Source organism: Candoia aspera, chromosome 10 (assembly GCF_035149785.1).
Source record: "Candoia aspera isolate rCanAsp1 chromosome 10, rCanAsp1.hap2, whole genome shotgun sequence".
NCBI classification, from domain to species: Eukaryota; Metazoa; Chordata; class Lepidosauria; order Squamata; family Boidae; genus Candoia; species Candoia aspera.
The window spans coordinates 26,246,881-26,261,814 of record NC_086162.1 but is presented as its reverse complement, the minus strand read 5'-3'; the positions used below and the strand labels follow the sequence as shown (position 1 = coordinate 26,261,814).

Below are 14,934 nucleotides of genomic sequence, written 5' to 3'. Positions count from 1 at the left end.
GCTACCCCCCTCCCCAGACAAGGCTGGCCCGGCTCCTGGGGTTGCTCCAGGGCCTTCGCTTCAGGTTCACACAGCCTTCCACCCTGATGGAGCAGCCCAAATCATGGCAAGGCAGCGGGAGACCCTCGAAAAGGTGAGGCGGTGCCGGGGGTGTGTGAGCTCCCTCCCCAGAGCCCTGGAGAAACGTCTGAAGGGAGGGAAGCGATCCCGGCGCTACTTCGGGAAAAAGAGGGCCTGGGATCTTCGGTCAATGGCCCAAGCAACCTTTTCAGAGTCAGCTTTGAAGGCTGAATCAGGAACCCGATTCAACCAGGAGAAAGGAGTGTCTGACTCCCCCTGAAAGTCCAGTCCTTGGTCAGGGGAACCTAGCAGAGCCCTCTTCCCCAATCTGCTGCCCTCCACCCGTCTGACTGTAAAACGTGCAGCTGGAGACTCCCCATGGGGGGCGGGGGGGCAGGGCTCTTAATCCTCACCCCAACCTTGCCTTCTCCTGCTGCTCTCTCAGCCCTCAGCCCGCAAGCTCCGGGCCACAAAAAGCACCAGGCTTGTCCCTGGAGAAGGTGGTTCCCCTCCCTCCTAAACAGTACCATATTTCCAATATCATGTCACTGTCGCAAGGGTGTTCACCACCCAAAAGTCTTAGGCAAGCACCGCGCACCTGTCTTTCTCAACTCAAGTTCCTTTCCCACCCAGGGAGAGTCTAAAGCGCCACCTCCTCCGCCTCTGAGGCTAAAAATTGGCATTGGCCACCTTGCCACTTCCCAAAGGACACTTTGGAAGGCATGTTACACCTTCGTAAGTATGGCCGCTTTTCAGGGAATGTCTGAATGAAGGAAAGCACCTTCCTGCTAACTAAAAATACACGGGGCTGTGTGGTCAATGAATAATTTTAAGGTGCCCTCCTGGAAGCTCTGCCCAGCGCTGACATTGCCCGAGCTCAGGAAAGTTGTTCAGGAGTTGGATGAGTCAATTCAAAGCCAGGTAACACACCGGTCAAGCTGCCAACCAGCTGCCTTAGAAACAAGGGCAAAGATTAAAAATATTTATCCTGCTTTGCATGCCAGAAGCAATCCATCTTCACAAGGTACAGGGTGCATCAAGTTGTCACCCTGCCAACCCAGAGATGCCACCCCCAGCCCAGGAGGATCTGCCAGCCCCGCCCCACAGGGGAGACTCACCAAAAGTAAGTTCTCTCAAGGACCTGGATCCCCGGGCTCAAGCCCAGCAGGGATGCAGCGACCAAGGCTTTGAGGTGGGGGGGCCGGGCGGAGACACCCCCTTCGCCCTCTGCCTTGCTCAGCTGCAGCGCCCCGAAGCATGTGCTTTTGCCGACCCAGAGCAGTCCTCCCTGTACGCAATGGCACTTTTCTCGAGTTCCGAGCCTAGGAAGGTAAAAGCTTTCTGCTCATGCTCAGGGGCACTCCTCTCCCACTTAGGGAAGGCTTGGTGCAAAAGAGGGAACCCAAAGACCGTAGAGTTCAATTCTCTTTAAGGCTCCACCTTCAACGGCAAGCCAGGGACTTCCTTTCCCCTTCGAGGCTTAACCCACAACCACTGAGGACAAAGGGAGCAACCTCTAAGCCTTTAATAAAGGGCTGCAATTTAAGCACAGGCAGAAAACCACAGGGCAAGGGGCCCGTGGCTTTCCCTTGCCCAGCACTCCCTACATCTCGAGGAAAACAGGCTGTGTCTGCCCGAAAGAGCAGAGGAAAAGTGGAGCACGCCCAGGATCGTCCCCCCCCCCGCTGCTATCCGAAGAGCCATGAAGATCTGGCTCTTCACCCGGGCCCTTGGCCAGGGAGACCCTGCGCTTCATTGCCCTGGCGTCTTTGATCTTACAGTGTTGCTATTGTCACATCTTTGCTTGTTGTGAGCTGCCCAGAGTCGTTGGGAGTTGGACGGCATACCAGTTTGATATACCATCATCATCATCATCCCACCATGAAGATCCCCAGGAAACCTGTTTGCCAGATGTTTGTACCGAGGAGGCAGACCGGAACTGGCCAGGCCGGTGATAACAGGGGATATCACTTGGCCCCCAACTTGGTGCATTCAGAGGACCTTTCACAAAGGTCCCTGTACTGGGGCAGGGGGACCAGTCCGGCTCAGGGACCCTCTGTGGTTGGCAGAGGAAACGCAGCACAGCACTGTCACCCAGAGGGGACATAAGAAAAGGGGCGTTGCTGGGCAAGCCCCTTCCTCCGGCCCTGGAAGGGGCTGTGAGAATCACCTGGGGGGAGAGGAGGACAAGCCACAGCCAAGGCAATGTCGGGTGAAAGACATATGAGAGACATCAGAGTGGGGGGGGGAGCTTCTCCGAAAGGCCCTCCCTGGTTCTCTGGAATAGTAAAGGCGGGGAGGGGCAGCGCTTCCAGACTTGCAAGACTCGGCTACTGTGACCCTCCACCAAAGGGAATGTCGCTACTCATGGTTTTGGCTTCCTGTCTGGACTGCCTCAAACAGCAGACGTCAATCTCGCAAGTCTGAAGGCGCTGCCCCTCCCCGCCCTTACTATTCCTGAGAACCAGGGAGGGCCCTTCGGAGACGCTTCCCCATTCAGAGGGGCCTGTTGTCTTCTAAGGAGCTCACGCCCAATTCCAAAGAATCAGGCAACCTGGCACTTAAATCTGCGTTACCAGCTGTGCCAGGAGAGACAAGCCAAGTCTCTGAGGCTCCATCAGCCCAATTAAGACCCTCGGCTGAAGTCCACACGCTAAGAATCAAGAGACCACTGCATGCCCGGGACACGCTCCAACTCCATCAGCTGCACTGTGGGGCTGAATATCTGCACTCAGCTCTCGAAACCTCCTCACCCCCAATTTCCAGATTGCCAGCTCAGGCAGCAACACAGGAGCCGAGAAGACTTAGCAAGAACCAAGCCAAGGAGCCCATCGAGCAGTTGAAGGTCAGCCAGCTGAGCTTCAGGAAACTGGCCGGCCTTTTCCGCAGCCCCCTGCAACGCTTGGCCTTCACTGTGCCCTCTGGGCAGCCCCCCCAAGGCGAACCTCACCAGAAAGCAGCCCGGTTTTGCAGCTCCAGGCTGGAGAACTGAACACACAAAGAGATCAAAGAAGAAAGCGTCCCTGAGCATGAGCAGAGTACACCTGGTCTGCGGAAGGTTCCCTGCCTCAGCACTTCCTCCAGAGTTCCGCTCCCAGTTCAGAAAGGCCACAGCGGGTCCATCGTGAGGTGGCCAGCAGTTGCTCAGCAAAGGCCTGAGAGCAGGAAACTCCATGCAGGTTCTGCAGCCCCCCCCCCCCCCGGCACTGGCTGCCAAGCAGAAGCTGCCTGCCGCCTCTTGGCCAAGGAAGGAGCCTCAGCATTTGGCAAGGCGCCACCTTCTCATCCCCAACTGCCCCAGCCTGTTTGTTGGCTTCGGAGAACTTGCTTCCGCACCCCACTGGCACTGAACACAGCGGCTCTGCCTTGGGGACCCCGACACTTTGCATTCTGCTTCCCAGGGGAGACCTTGGGCTCCCCGCTCCCACCCCACACTTAGGCAGCCGAAAAGGCCCTTTCCGATTCAGAAAAAAACCACAAAGAATCCTGCCGTCTCTCAAGCATTCATTCTACCAGGGAAGCCATTTGCTTGGCCAAAATGAATTTGACTGAAGGATTACCCAGGACCTAAGCTAAAACAAGTCCTTTTCAATCCTAACTTCTCCAAACGGGCAAGGAAAAAAATGATTTTTTTCCCCAGGTCGCAAATTGTCTCTGCGTGTGAATCTGTATGGAACAAAACATTGTGGAGTCCAGCCCAGTCTTCTCCAACAAGGCCCAGCACAACTGGCTAGACTAACGTTCCCACCAGACTGGACAGGCTCCAGCTGTAAGCAAAGGGAATGGCAGTCTGGCTCATCTGGATGGCCACAGCTTGAGGAAACAGCTGAGGGGCTTGATCTCCCTCCAAACCAGTTAACTCTGAGTAGGAAGCATTGTGTAATCTCGCAACAGCAATTTCTCATTTGTTATATTTTGCAGGGAGGAAAACCACCTGTTAAGCTGCTCAGCCACATCTGTTTCTAACCCATTATTGACTTCATGCATTAATAAAATCTCTTCCATTTTTCCTCCAGGGCTTCCTGAGAAACCACCAAAGGATGTCAGTGACCACTGTGCAGTTCAACGTGCCCCGTGTCTGTGACCAATCATATAGATTCATTACCATTTCAATCTGTTTTTAAATGTTAAGTGGATCATTGGCTTTATTTCCAAAGTCAGCCTTTAAGGGGGCCTACTGCAGATTGAGACTTTTTTCGTAAAGGGTGTAAAGAGTCCTGCTCCATTAGGGCTGGCGCTGCAGTTTACCATATGAAGCAGAGTCATCTTTTAGCTGGTTACTATTTAGCATTAACCACCCCTGTAAATCACTGAGGACAGGTTTACTAGAAAGCAGGATGTAAACAGAGCAATAAAGAAATAGCTTCATCTCTGCACATGGAGCTGGTTTCCTCCACGCCATAATTGGGCGAGAACAAAATCCAGCACAGGACCAGCTTTACCAGAAAGGTTGATAGGTTTCACTTCATTCCACCTGGGCAGCTTTCTGGCTCAACAGCTGGCACAGAAGACTGCTGCAGGAGCCCAATGTCTTAGTGCCAGGGGACTTGCAGCCATCCAGATGTTGCTCAGCCACAACTCCCAGCAGCCCCAACAGACCCACTGGTCAGGGATCCTGGGATCTGCAGTTCAGCAACATCCAGGGAGCCAGTAGATCCCACCTGAAAGATCAAAAGAGGACCACTGGAGCCTGAGAGATTTCTGGAGGCCACGAACACACTGGCACACAGCATCAGCAGGGGCACTCAGGCCTGGATGATGCCCCACAGGGGGCATCGAACTCAGGAGCTTCCTTCCAACAGGGTCTGGCAGCCAGGCTGTTCCAGAGGCCAGCCAGGAGCTCTCCCAGAATGCGCCCAAAGCCCCTGAACGACATTTGCCTCCACCAGTGGCCACCAACGCAGGCAGCAACCTCATCTCTTAGCCGCAAGGCAGTCTGCGTGGCCATGAGGTTGACAGAAGGAATGTGCTCCACCCCAAAACCTTCCCACCCAGGGACAGGCAGAGCAGTGTCTGTTGCACGCCACACAAGCAGCCTGGAACAGCTGGAGGGTGACATGTTCCCGGTCAGTCTGAAAAGGTCACCTGATAAAAGCAGGACAGGCCTAAAGGGGCTGCCTTCTCACTGCCCCACTCATCCTTTTCGAGCTCCCACCTCTTCAACAGAGGGCCAGGGCGTCCACAGCACTGGTGCTGGGTGCCTGCTCCGACAGCTCCCAGAGGGTGAGAAAGGCCCGAGCGAGCCCTGGAGGAGCAGTCCAGCAGCAGCCCCTGGCCAGGAGAGTGGTGGAACCTCCCTGGACTGAAGTAGCATATCTCTAAATACTGGCGATCAGCAAGAAGGGAAGACCTTGTAGTTGGTGCCCTGCTACGAGCAGCATCCCCCTGGGAAGCAACACTGCAGCCGGCTGCATCATGCGGGGTCCTTGCAGCCACCAGCCACTAACGGATAAAGCTCCCTGGACAATCCTGGAGCGTGGGAGGAAGGCCCCCCACCGCCCCCACCACCTTGCTTCTTCCAAGCAGCTCTGGGGGGAGAGCCATCAGGAAGCCGATATGGGATTATGGGTTCTGGAGCCCAACCTGAGGGGGACGGGGATGAGCTCCAGCGCAGGGGCGGTTCAGCCAGGCAACTCCTCTGCGCTCCCAGCCACGTGACCAGGACAGGGAGGAGAGGCGGGTGACATTTTGGTTATCAGCAGAAGAGACCAAGTCTGAGCCTTTCGTGGAAGGGAACGACTGTCCTGTCCACAGCCCCCCTCATCTTCTCTGAGACTCCCAAACTGGCCTCCGCTCAGAGCACGCAGGGTGGCAACTCCCATAACTCTCAGCCATCCCCTGGTGCTGCCAGGGAGTTACGGGCACTGTCCTCTGGCACATCAGGTGGGCAGGGAAAGGCGGCTTTTAAAAGGCGCTGGTATTCTGGCTTCCCAGGAAGAAACCACACCTCTGGACCTCCACCTAAGGGCCACAACTATGCCCTGCTCCCCTCCACAGTGCTCTGATTTTCGGGGGCGCCCAACTCTCCGGGGAAAGCTGACCTGCGGGGGGGGGGGGGAAGGGGGGGCATCTCAGTGCCGGCCCGTTCGGAAGGCGGCGAGGGCCCCTCCGGCTGGAGGCTTCGCCCAGGTCCGAGCCCCTGCCTGGAGGCTGCTGAGCGGCGCACCTGGCCCCTCCGGCGCCGGAAGCGAGCCCTGTGCTGCTCCGGCCAAGGGGGCCGTTCGTCTCACCCTCCGGGGCCCCCGGGGCCACGCGCCCGCCCGGAGCGGAGCGGAGGGGGGGCGCCATCCCCGGACTGCGCCGCCTCCCCCGCGCGGGGTTCACGCCCGCTATACTCCCCACCCCGACGGGGCCGCTCAGTCCCCGGCGGCGAACGCTTCGGGCGAGCCGGAGGGGCGCGGCGCTCCCTCCCCCGCCGGAGCCCGGGCGAGCTGGCCGCGCCTCGGCCCGCGCAAGCGAGCGTCCGCCGGGGACGCCGGCAAGTCCGGGCGCGCCGCATCGCCTCCGGCCCCAAGGCAGCCGCCCCGCCCCGCCCCGCCCCGCCCCGCCGCCGGCTCCACGCCGGAGGGTCGCGGCCCGCGGGCGAAGCCCCCTCCGCGCCCCCGAGGTCCCGGCCACCGCGGGTCCAGGACCGCCCCGCCTGCTGGTCCCCTCCGCCCGAGTTTTCCCGCGACTGACCTCCGGCGGGGAGGTCACTTCCGCCCGCGCTTCTCCGGGACCCCGCCGCCGCCGCCGCCGCCCCTCCTCCTCCTCCTCCTCCTCCCGGCGGGGCGCTCCGGCTCCCGTGGGGACTCGCCGCCCGCCGCTCGCACCAGCCACAGCCGCGCGCGATTCTCCCCTCCGCCCGCCGGGAGCAGGCTTTCGCATCCGCCCCGACACAGGTAGGCGCGCTGCACCCTGGGAGCTGCAGTCCGCGCCGCCTCCAGGGGCAGAAGCCCGCCCGCGGCAGGTAAGCCGGCGCCTCGCCTGCCTCCGCTGCTGCGGGGCCGCGGAGGAGCCCGCCCGCCGCGCGTCTGGAGCCGCCCCGCGGCGTTTGAACGCATCCTCCCGGCTCCTGCATGGCCGATCGGCCGGTGGCTGCAGTGGTTCACCGGGGAGCCAAACCGCCCCGCGCCCTCGGGATGGGGGAGCGACGCAGACGGCCGGCTGGGAGGAAAGCGCCGCCGGGCCGCGGAGCGCGCACCTGGAGCGGGGATCGCGCCCGTACTACAGCTCCCAGCGGCCTCCGCGCGCCCAGCGTGACACCGGGCTTTGGAATGCAGCACCGCCTCGTTCCCTCCCTCCGGCGGCCGCCTCCGCCCGCGGGCCGCGCTCCCCATCCCGGAGCAGGGCGGTGGCCCCCGCCGCTCGGCTCTGCGCGCCTCTGAGCCGGCGCAGAGCGCGTCGACGGGCAGCCGAAGCCCGCTTCGCCGCCCGCCCTCGCAGCGCCCGCGCCTCCGTTCCCGACTCGGGGGGCTGGGTGGGTCGGTCCTGCCTGTTGCTCCCGGCCGGGTGAGGTCTCCCGCTGCATGGTTGGAACGGGCCTGGGCCGCCCTAGATGGCCGCGCTCTGAAACCCGGCCCTGGGGAAATGTCCAGTTCTTGAGGGACTCTATTTTACTTGGCTCTAGTAAAGGTTGCACCCGGTCTTTATTGCGGGAATGTCAAATAAGTAGCTAAATGTCTGGCCCAGGTTAGTTCCACTAAGTGGCGCTTAACCCAATCCGTGCCTTTCACGTGCAGAACCATTTCAGGCTCCCCTCGCTCTCGCGCCGCAATCAAGACTGAAAGTATCCAGCTCCCCTCCTGGAGGGCTCACATTCGGGCTTACCCCCGCCCCCACCTCTCGGCAGCAATTGGAAGCCCCTGCAAATGTCCAGCGTTCAACCACACACACGCTTTCGAGTGAAAACTTTAAAGCACACGACGTCGTCCCCTTTCATGGAACCGCGGTGGGCGCACCGAGGCTCGGCCCCTCTACATTCCAGCAGGCAGCACACCTCCGGATCCCTCTGACTCCACCAAGCATCTGTGTCCCTCTCCGGAGCCCCGAGGCAAGGGTTGGTTGCGTGGTGGCTGCTGCTCTCTTTCGTGGACAGGTAGGACTTCCAAAGCCATGGGGGCTTCCCCAGGCATTCACCCCCCTGCCAGGAGGGAGGCCAAGTAAGGCTGCCCACAAGAGTCCTTTGCCTTAACTCCCTTCCCTTCCTCTTCCCAGGACCAGCTGCCCTTTTCCTGGCAGGTGAGCGCACTATGGAACTTTTGACCAAGTGCACAGACACTAAAATAGGAGACGGTGGCTTCCCTCCACATCTACCTACTCTGGTACAAAACCTCTCAACCAGAGAGATGTTCACCCACCCTAATTCCAATTTAAGTTCACTTGGAGTCAGGCCTTGGCTCTGGCTTCACCTGGTGCCCTCCAGGTACCAGGGAAAGAGGGGCTGTGATCTTGCAGCACTGAGAGCCACAGCTGAGCACGTTGTGATTCCAAGCCACCTCATTAGTACACAAACCTAGAACCATGGGTTAATTGACTAAGTCAGAATTAAGCTAAGCAGGGGTAAACACATCATGGGACAGACAGTGCTTAAAATCTGGCAACCCTTAGCTTAAAGAACAGCCCCACCTGTTGAAAGTTGAGTAGAGCAATGAAGCAGCATTCAGTTTATTCCAAGGCGTTATAAAAGGCATGAAAACGATCCAGACAGGACCAAAAGGCATTATCTACATTCTTTAAAATAAAACCAAGGAATTTTTCCCAGCTTCCCAGATGGGGAGAGGGGGAGAGATATCAAAGCCTAATTTTTAAAAAATGTACTGTATACTACAAGGACTATTTTGCTATAAGCCATTAAAGCTAACACCACACATAATCACAAACCCTGAGGGAGATGCATTGGTAGAAGAGGCACCTGTGTTTCAGACATAAGACGTGTCAAAAATAAAGGGCCAGCTAGCTCTTTCATGCAGAAACTTGTACTCCTTTGCTGGGTCATTGGAAAGGAAGAAAAATGTTTCACGTAGAAAACAGCCTTCTCCAACCTGGCATTCTCCAGCTGTGCTGAGTCTTCAATTACCATGGTTCCCAGCCAATGGCCTTGCTCGCTGGGAGTGATGAGTTTTGTAGTCGAACAAACATGGAAGAGACTAGGCCAGGTTACACTGCCACAGAATTGTAGACAGACACATACCAACATCCCCAGATGCTGGAGATGCCTCCCCTCCCCAACTTCCCAGCACTGGAAAGAGAACAGCGGCTCAAGGGGAGTCCACTGTTGGCCTTTGCGACAAGACCCTTCCCTGGCTCTCCAGGGCCAGCTCCCTGCGTGGTCCCAGCCGGCAGCAGTGGGCTGCACTCTAGCTTCAGAGGGAAACGGCTCTAGGAGGCAAAGGCCCACCATGGGTTTCTGCCGGGCTTGGCGTCTCTTCCCAGCCCCCACTCACAGTGTCGCGTCTGCCCATGGAGAACTGGCAGCTGTTAAAAGAATTTGCCCAACATTAGAGAAATCCAAAGCTGAGGCACGTGGCCTGGGACTCAGGGGACCCCAGTCCCAGATTCCACTGCAGCAGTGGCACACAGACATGGGTCCCTGCCCCAACCTTCTGGCAGGCTGCACAGAAGGATGGAAAAGCCTGCTTAATGAATAAATGAAACATATGGCTCTCCTTCTGTTGCGCAGGACTGAGCCTCTAGCTAGACCAGGACGGTCCACTCAGAGCAGCATTGGCTCTCCTGGTGCCCAGCAGAGCGCCATTTCCTCCCCCCCCCCGCCTTCCAAGGGATGCCTTCAAAGCATGACATTTTTGCCCCCAAGCTGTGATCCTTCCCTAGAGTATTTCAACACAAGGCAGCAGAGTACATACAGAGGGGGGGAGACGGGGGGGCTTGGCACTCGCGGCTTCCTCTTGGTTCCCATCCGGTGGTTCCTGCAAGTGGGGGAGAGGGGAGTTCAACCCAAGCAGGCATCTTGGAGAAGCAGCCCTACCATCCACCCCATTTCCAGCCCTCCCGAGCAGCTTCCCCGCCCTCCAAGCTTGGCTCAGGCCAACTCCCAGCCCTTGGCCCCACATACTTTTCACTCTTCAAACGTTTCCGCCGAGACCTGTAAAGAGGAGAGAACAGTTTGCATCGCAAGCAGGTGCAGGACCTAATCCAGGGTGGGAGACTTGGGGAGAGGAGAGGAAGCCCTTGCCTCTGAGTGTGCACCCCCCCACACACAGGCCCGCATCCTCCACCCCCCTTGTGCATGCTCTGCAATGGCCTTGCTTGCTCCTGAGCCCCAACGTCGGAAATGGGTTGTGTGGCTAAGAATCACTTGCCGTTTTGGAACGAGGCCGTCTTCGTTCTCTGACAATTCTCCCCCTCCCCACCCTCTTCTCACTAGCCAACCAGGGTGGCAGCTGCTTTGCCCCCCATGCCCACCTGCAAACACACCGCATGTGCTCCGTGAAGGTCAGCTCCTCCTGCTGAATTGTGCCCAAGATGGGGCTCACCCGCAGCACCTACAGGAGGAGAGGCAGCCGTCACCAGCTGCACCCAGGGGCCTGGCTTGCCGTGTGCTGGCGGAGGCAGAACCCGGGGGGGCCTTCGGTTGCATTTGGCCAGCAGCCTACGGTCGCGCTCTGCTCTTCCCCGACCCCCGAAGAGCCGTCCTCACCCTCCTCTTCGTCAAGGGCCCACCTCAACAAGAGCAGGGGGCTGAAATGGTCCCACACCTCCAAGTCGATGGTGCGGGTCTCCACAGCCACACACTCCAGGCTCTCATCGCCACAGCAGCCAGCGCATCGCCACAGGGGCACACATGGGGGCTTGAAGATGTGCTCAACCTCATCGGGGAACGCGCTGTGGACATCCACCAATGTCTCTCTGGCATGGCAGTAGCTGCGGCTCCAGACTTCCTCAAAAGGCACCACTGGGGAGCGGAGTGGGAGGGGTCAGACGCCGCCCTCGGCCCTGGGCTCCCCTGCCCCATGTGGCTGTGAAACCAACTCCTTCCTTCTGCTCTGCTGCCCCTCGGCTCTCCACTGCCGCTCCCCCAGGTTGGAAAAAAATGCAAGATGGGGACTATGTGGGCCACGCCTCCCAGCCCCCTCATCCCCGAGAGATGTGCTGGGATCTGCAACCCGGGCCAGGCCTTCTCCCTGCCCAGGGAGCCCTTTCCCCAATGCCCCAGATGTGCAGCTGGCAGGGAGGCCAGGGGGGCACCCGGAGACTCTGCCGTAGGGACAGGAACAGAGCTGCCCTAAGCAGGCTGGTGTCCCCTTTTCTTCCACCTGGTCTTTTCAAGGGCAAGAGCAACGGTTTGATCGTTTAGTTTAGAAATTAGGGCAGCCCCCCAATCGCCACATGAGATCTCAGAGGGGGGAATGGGGTACTTGCCTCCTGCTGGTGGCTGCCGAGAAGGTGACCTGCCCTGCAAGAGAAGGAAGGCCCAGTTAGCAAAGGGTCTGGTCGATTCCAGCCCCAAAGCTGGCCCTCAGGTCAGGCGGAAGGAAGCAGCGTCCGCAGACATCGTTGGCCCCCGGCTTCCTTTCCTGTCCCCCTGGGTTGGCCAGGTGTTTTGGGTGGGCAGACAATGGGCCAGCCAAGCAGTCCTCCTCCCAACACATCCCAGCAGCATCTTCCTCCCGGGCTAGAACCAGAGCTAGGAAGCTCGCAGGCAGAGACTGCAGGATGTGGCTCTGGGTGAGCCAGATGCATCACAGAGAGCAGGAAAGAGAAGAGATGCAGGAAGTGCCAACGGTGAGACCCGACCATGTCTGCAGCTGTGCCACAGTTCGAGCCTTGCATCTGCCCCCCAGCCAGGCCTCCCAGTGTCGCTTGTCTTGGGCCATGAGAGCAGGTTACATCCTTGGCCACTTGCTTATTAGTTAAATGCTTATCAGAATCTGCTGATCACAGCAGTTAACACCATCACACACACAAGATGATCAAAATGTCCAGTGGGCACAAGCACGTATCCCATCCAGCATCCTTGCCAGGGACCCATCTGGCCTTGGCCTTGCCCCGCAGCGCTCTGGGAAGGACTTGAAGTGGCCGGCCAGCACCCCTTGCTCTCCTTGGAGGACTCTGGAGCTGTTTTTGCACAACAGCTGGATTCGCACCACCCGCTGCAACCTCCCAGGGCAAATCGGGCCACCCATACCATGACCCCAACTTGCAATGACCTCATAGTGGCTTCTCACAGATGCCTACAAGACCTTGTGACGCTCCTCTCCCTGCAGTGCCATAAGCCCCCCTGTAGCCAAGAGGGGGACACAAACAAAGGCTACTGAGATTAAAATCAGGTAGACCCTGCCCACAGGAACTGTGTAGCCCTGTGGCTAAATGCTTGGTTGAGGGGGAGCCAGTGCACATATACACACCTTTGTGTCAAGGTATGGTCAGATCATATTCCAAGCTGGCTGAAGCTGATGAGAATTGATATCCAACCCATCTGGAAGACTCTAGGCAGGGCAGGGCTGGTGTAGGAGTTATTAAGTCAATTATTTTTAATTGGGTCCAGGAGCAAATTATAACTATCTAGTTCTAGTAACTACTGATTGGTAAAGTTGATTTACAACAAGCATGACATGATCCCGGAAGCAATGGCCTGCCAGTTCTGACCAAGGGCTTCACTGAAAAGCTAGGCTGAAGGACAACACAAGATAGCATAGATCAGTGTTTTTCAACCTTGGCCATTTAAGATGTGTGGATGTCAACTCCCAGAATTCCCCAGCCAGCATGAAGTTGATGTCCACACCTCTTAAGGTGGTCAAGGTTGAAAAACACCTGTGTAGAACATTTTACAACTTGCCCGATCGCCTTGCCCTTGGCTGCACTGCCCACTGGTAGCAATGCAATCCCTGGTGTTTAAAATTCAGAGGCTTCTATGCCACCGATGACCACTAGAGGGCAATCCAGTTCTCCCAGATCCAAAGCAGCCATTGGTCTCCTCCAACACCTGCCTTTGCCCCAAGAGCCCCAAGTGGCTGCGGGCACCGTCTCGCCAACCAGGCCAGGTGCCAAGATACCTAAGGCTCCTGGAGAGGTGACCACCATTTCCCCCTCAACCCCAAGCCCTCCACCAGTGGGCTTGGCCTTTCACAGGGGAACCAGAGCATCAGGACAGGCGCTTGGGGTCTGACCCTACAAGGGATGCTCTAGTCCTGGGAAGGAGGGAGGGACCCTCCACTCCTGGGGCTCTGGGTCACCCTCAGAAGGCCCCAGGTTTGGTCCTGACAGCATCTCGGCCCAAACCCTAATGCCACCCCTTTGCACCCAGCAGGGAGAGACACCCAAGCAATTTCTGCCACACTGGCACAGAATGCCCCTTCCATGCCACTAGCTGGTCTCACCTCCATTTATGTCAGGAGCACTTGGTTACAGCCTGCCTGCCTACAGGGTGCTGGTGGCGGGACCCCTTTCCCCAGTGGTACCCTTGTTCTCCTTGGCCATCTACCAGCTCCTGCAAAGGAATTGCTCTGGCACCAGGGCCCCAATCCATCCTGAATGAAGGGCCCGATCTCTGCCTCTCCCTCAGTAGGTGGCAGCAGCAGCCTGGGCTTCCCCTTCTTTCAAGCCCTCCCCCAGACTAAACCCGCAACCATCTGCATGTACAGCAGACCACCACTCTGCTCTCCACTTGCAGCCTTTGTGGAAAGCCTTGCCCAGAACCCAAGAAGACTTTTTAAGAAAGCTCCTGCCTCAGTCGAGCACGTCCACCTCCTCTTTCGCAAGGCAAAGCTGGCTTGGGAAGGAGTCACGCTTGACACAACTGTGGAGGACGGAAATAATTTCTGGCTCCTTCCACCACCCCCAATCCACCCTCCTGATCTCTTTACTGCTTTGTTCCACAGAGGTGCATAAAAGCATGCGGAATGCTGCAGAGGCAATTTAATACTCGGCTACTGCTGTGTGTCTGTGAATTCTCCAACCATAGAAACAACTTTCGGTAGTTACCCTGACTAGAGGACACATTTAATCGGTGTTCTTTCCCTTCTTTGGCTGGGAACTGGCTGTGAGAGGTCACGTCCAGGCAGGATCCCCGCTAAGGGCCACCCCACTTCCTCACCTGGGTGGAGCAGAAGAGGGCAGCTGCCAGCAGGTACCCAACCATGCCTGGCTTCATCCTGGCTTCACAGCTGCTAGGCAGGAAGGGCAGGGGGCGGTGATCCAAGCTGGTCAAATTCCGGGTGGGGGAGCAGGTTGTCGGATTTAACAGAACAAGGTTGAGGCAGAAGCTTGTCTGCAGCAGCAGGCACTGACCGGGCGAGAGCCGTAGATGACTGGCAGGGCCGGAGGTCCTTTCCTCTTCAGATTCACTTCCCTGAGTGAGGAAAGCAAATAACAGTCGGAGCGAGAGGGAGCAGCGGCCAGCCCAGAGGAAAAGAAGGCGGAGAAGGGGCAGAGGGGAGTGGGAACGGGGCATGGCCTCCGAGGGAGGAATGCACCGGAACAGAGCCGCTCTCCACCCCCAGCCAGCCCCAAAAGGAGGGGCGGCCCGCCAGACCCTCTGTGTCAAGCGCGCCTGCCCCAGGCCAGCAGGGGAAAGGCACATGGGCAGCAAGCAGGTGGCACCCCTCCTCCCTGGCAAGGCTCCCCAGATTCTTCTGCACTTTTATGGCCATGCATAAAACCCTGGCTGTGGACACAGGACGGGAAAAGCGGAAATGCGCTGCATGGACCCAGGAAGGGCCACTGCAGATGTGCAGCCCCTCTGCACTGCCCCCCCACCAGAATAACCACTGGGGAGGGGAGGGTAGACGTCTGTCCTCAGTGCTTCTCTCGCCAGCACTTGGATTTCAGCAGGGCTGTGCAAAGAGCAGCAAAGGTGGCATTTTGCTTCCTCCCAGCTGATCGATTTGATTCTGAGGGAACATTTCTGACCTTGCATAGTATCAAGCATTTAAC

General features: G+C 58.1%; 1 protein-coding gene across 1 annotated transcript; it reads right to left on the bottom strand.

The window, feature by feature from the left end:
* Nucleotides 1–8,690: 8,690 nt before the first annotated feature.
* Nucleotides 8,691–14,568, bottom strand: LOC134503728 (snake venom vascular endothelial growth factor toxin barietin-like). Its single transcript, XM_063312634.1, has 7 exons — nt 14,096–14,568; nt 11,422–11,455; nt 10,758–10,966; nt 10,465–10,544; nt 10,115–10,144; nt 9,906–9,968; nt 8,691–9,516 (listed from the first exon to the last, which is right to left on the bottom strand). The coding sequence occupies exons 1-7, from the start codon at nt 14,450–14,452 to the stop codon at nt 9,405–9,407; spliced, it is 885 nt and encodes a 294-aa protein (XP_063168704.1). The 5' UTR covers nt 14,453–14,568; the 3' UTR covers nt 8,691–9,404.
* Between the last annotated feature and the right edge of the window lie 366 nt (nt 14,569–14,934).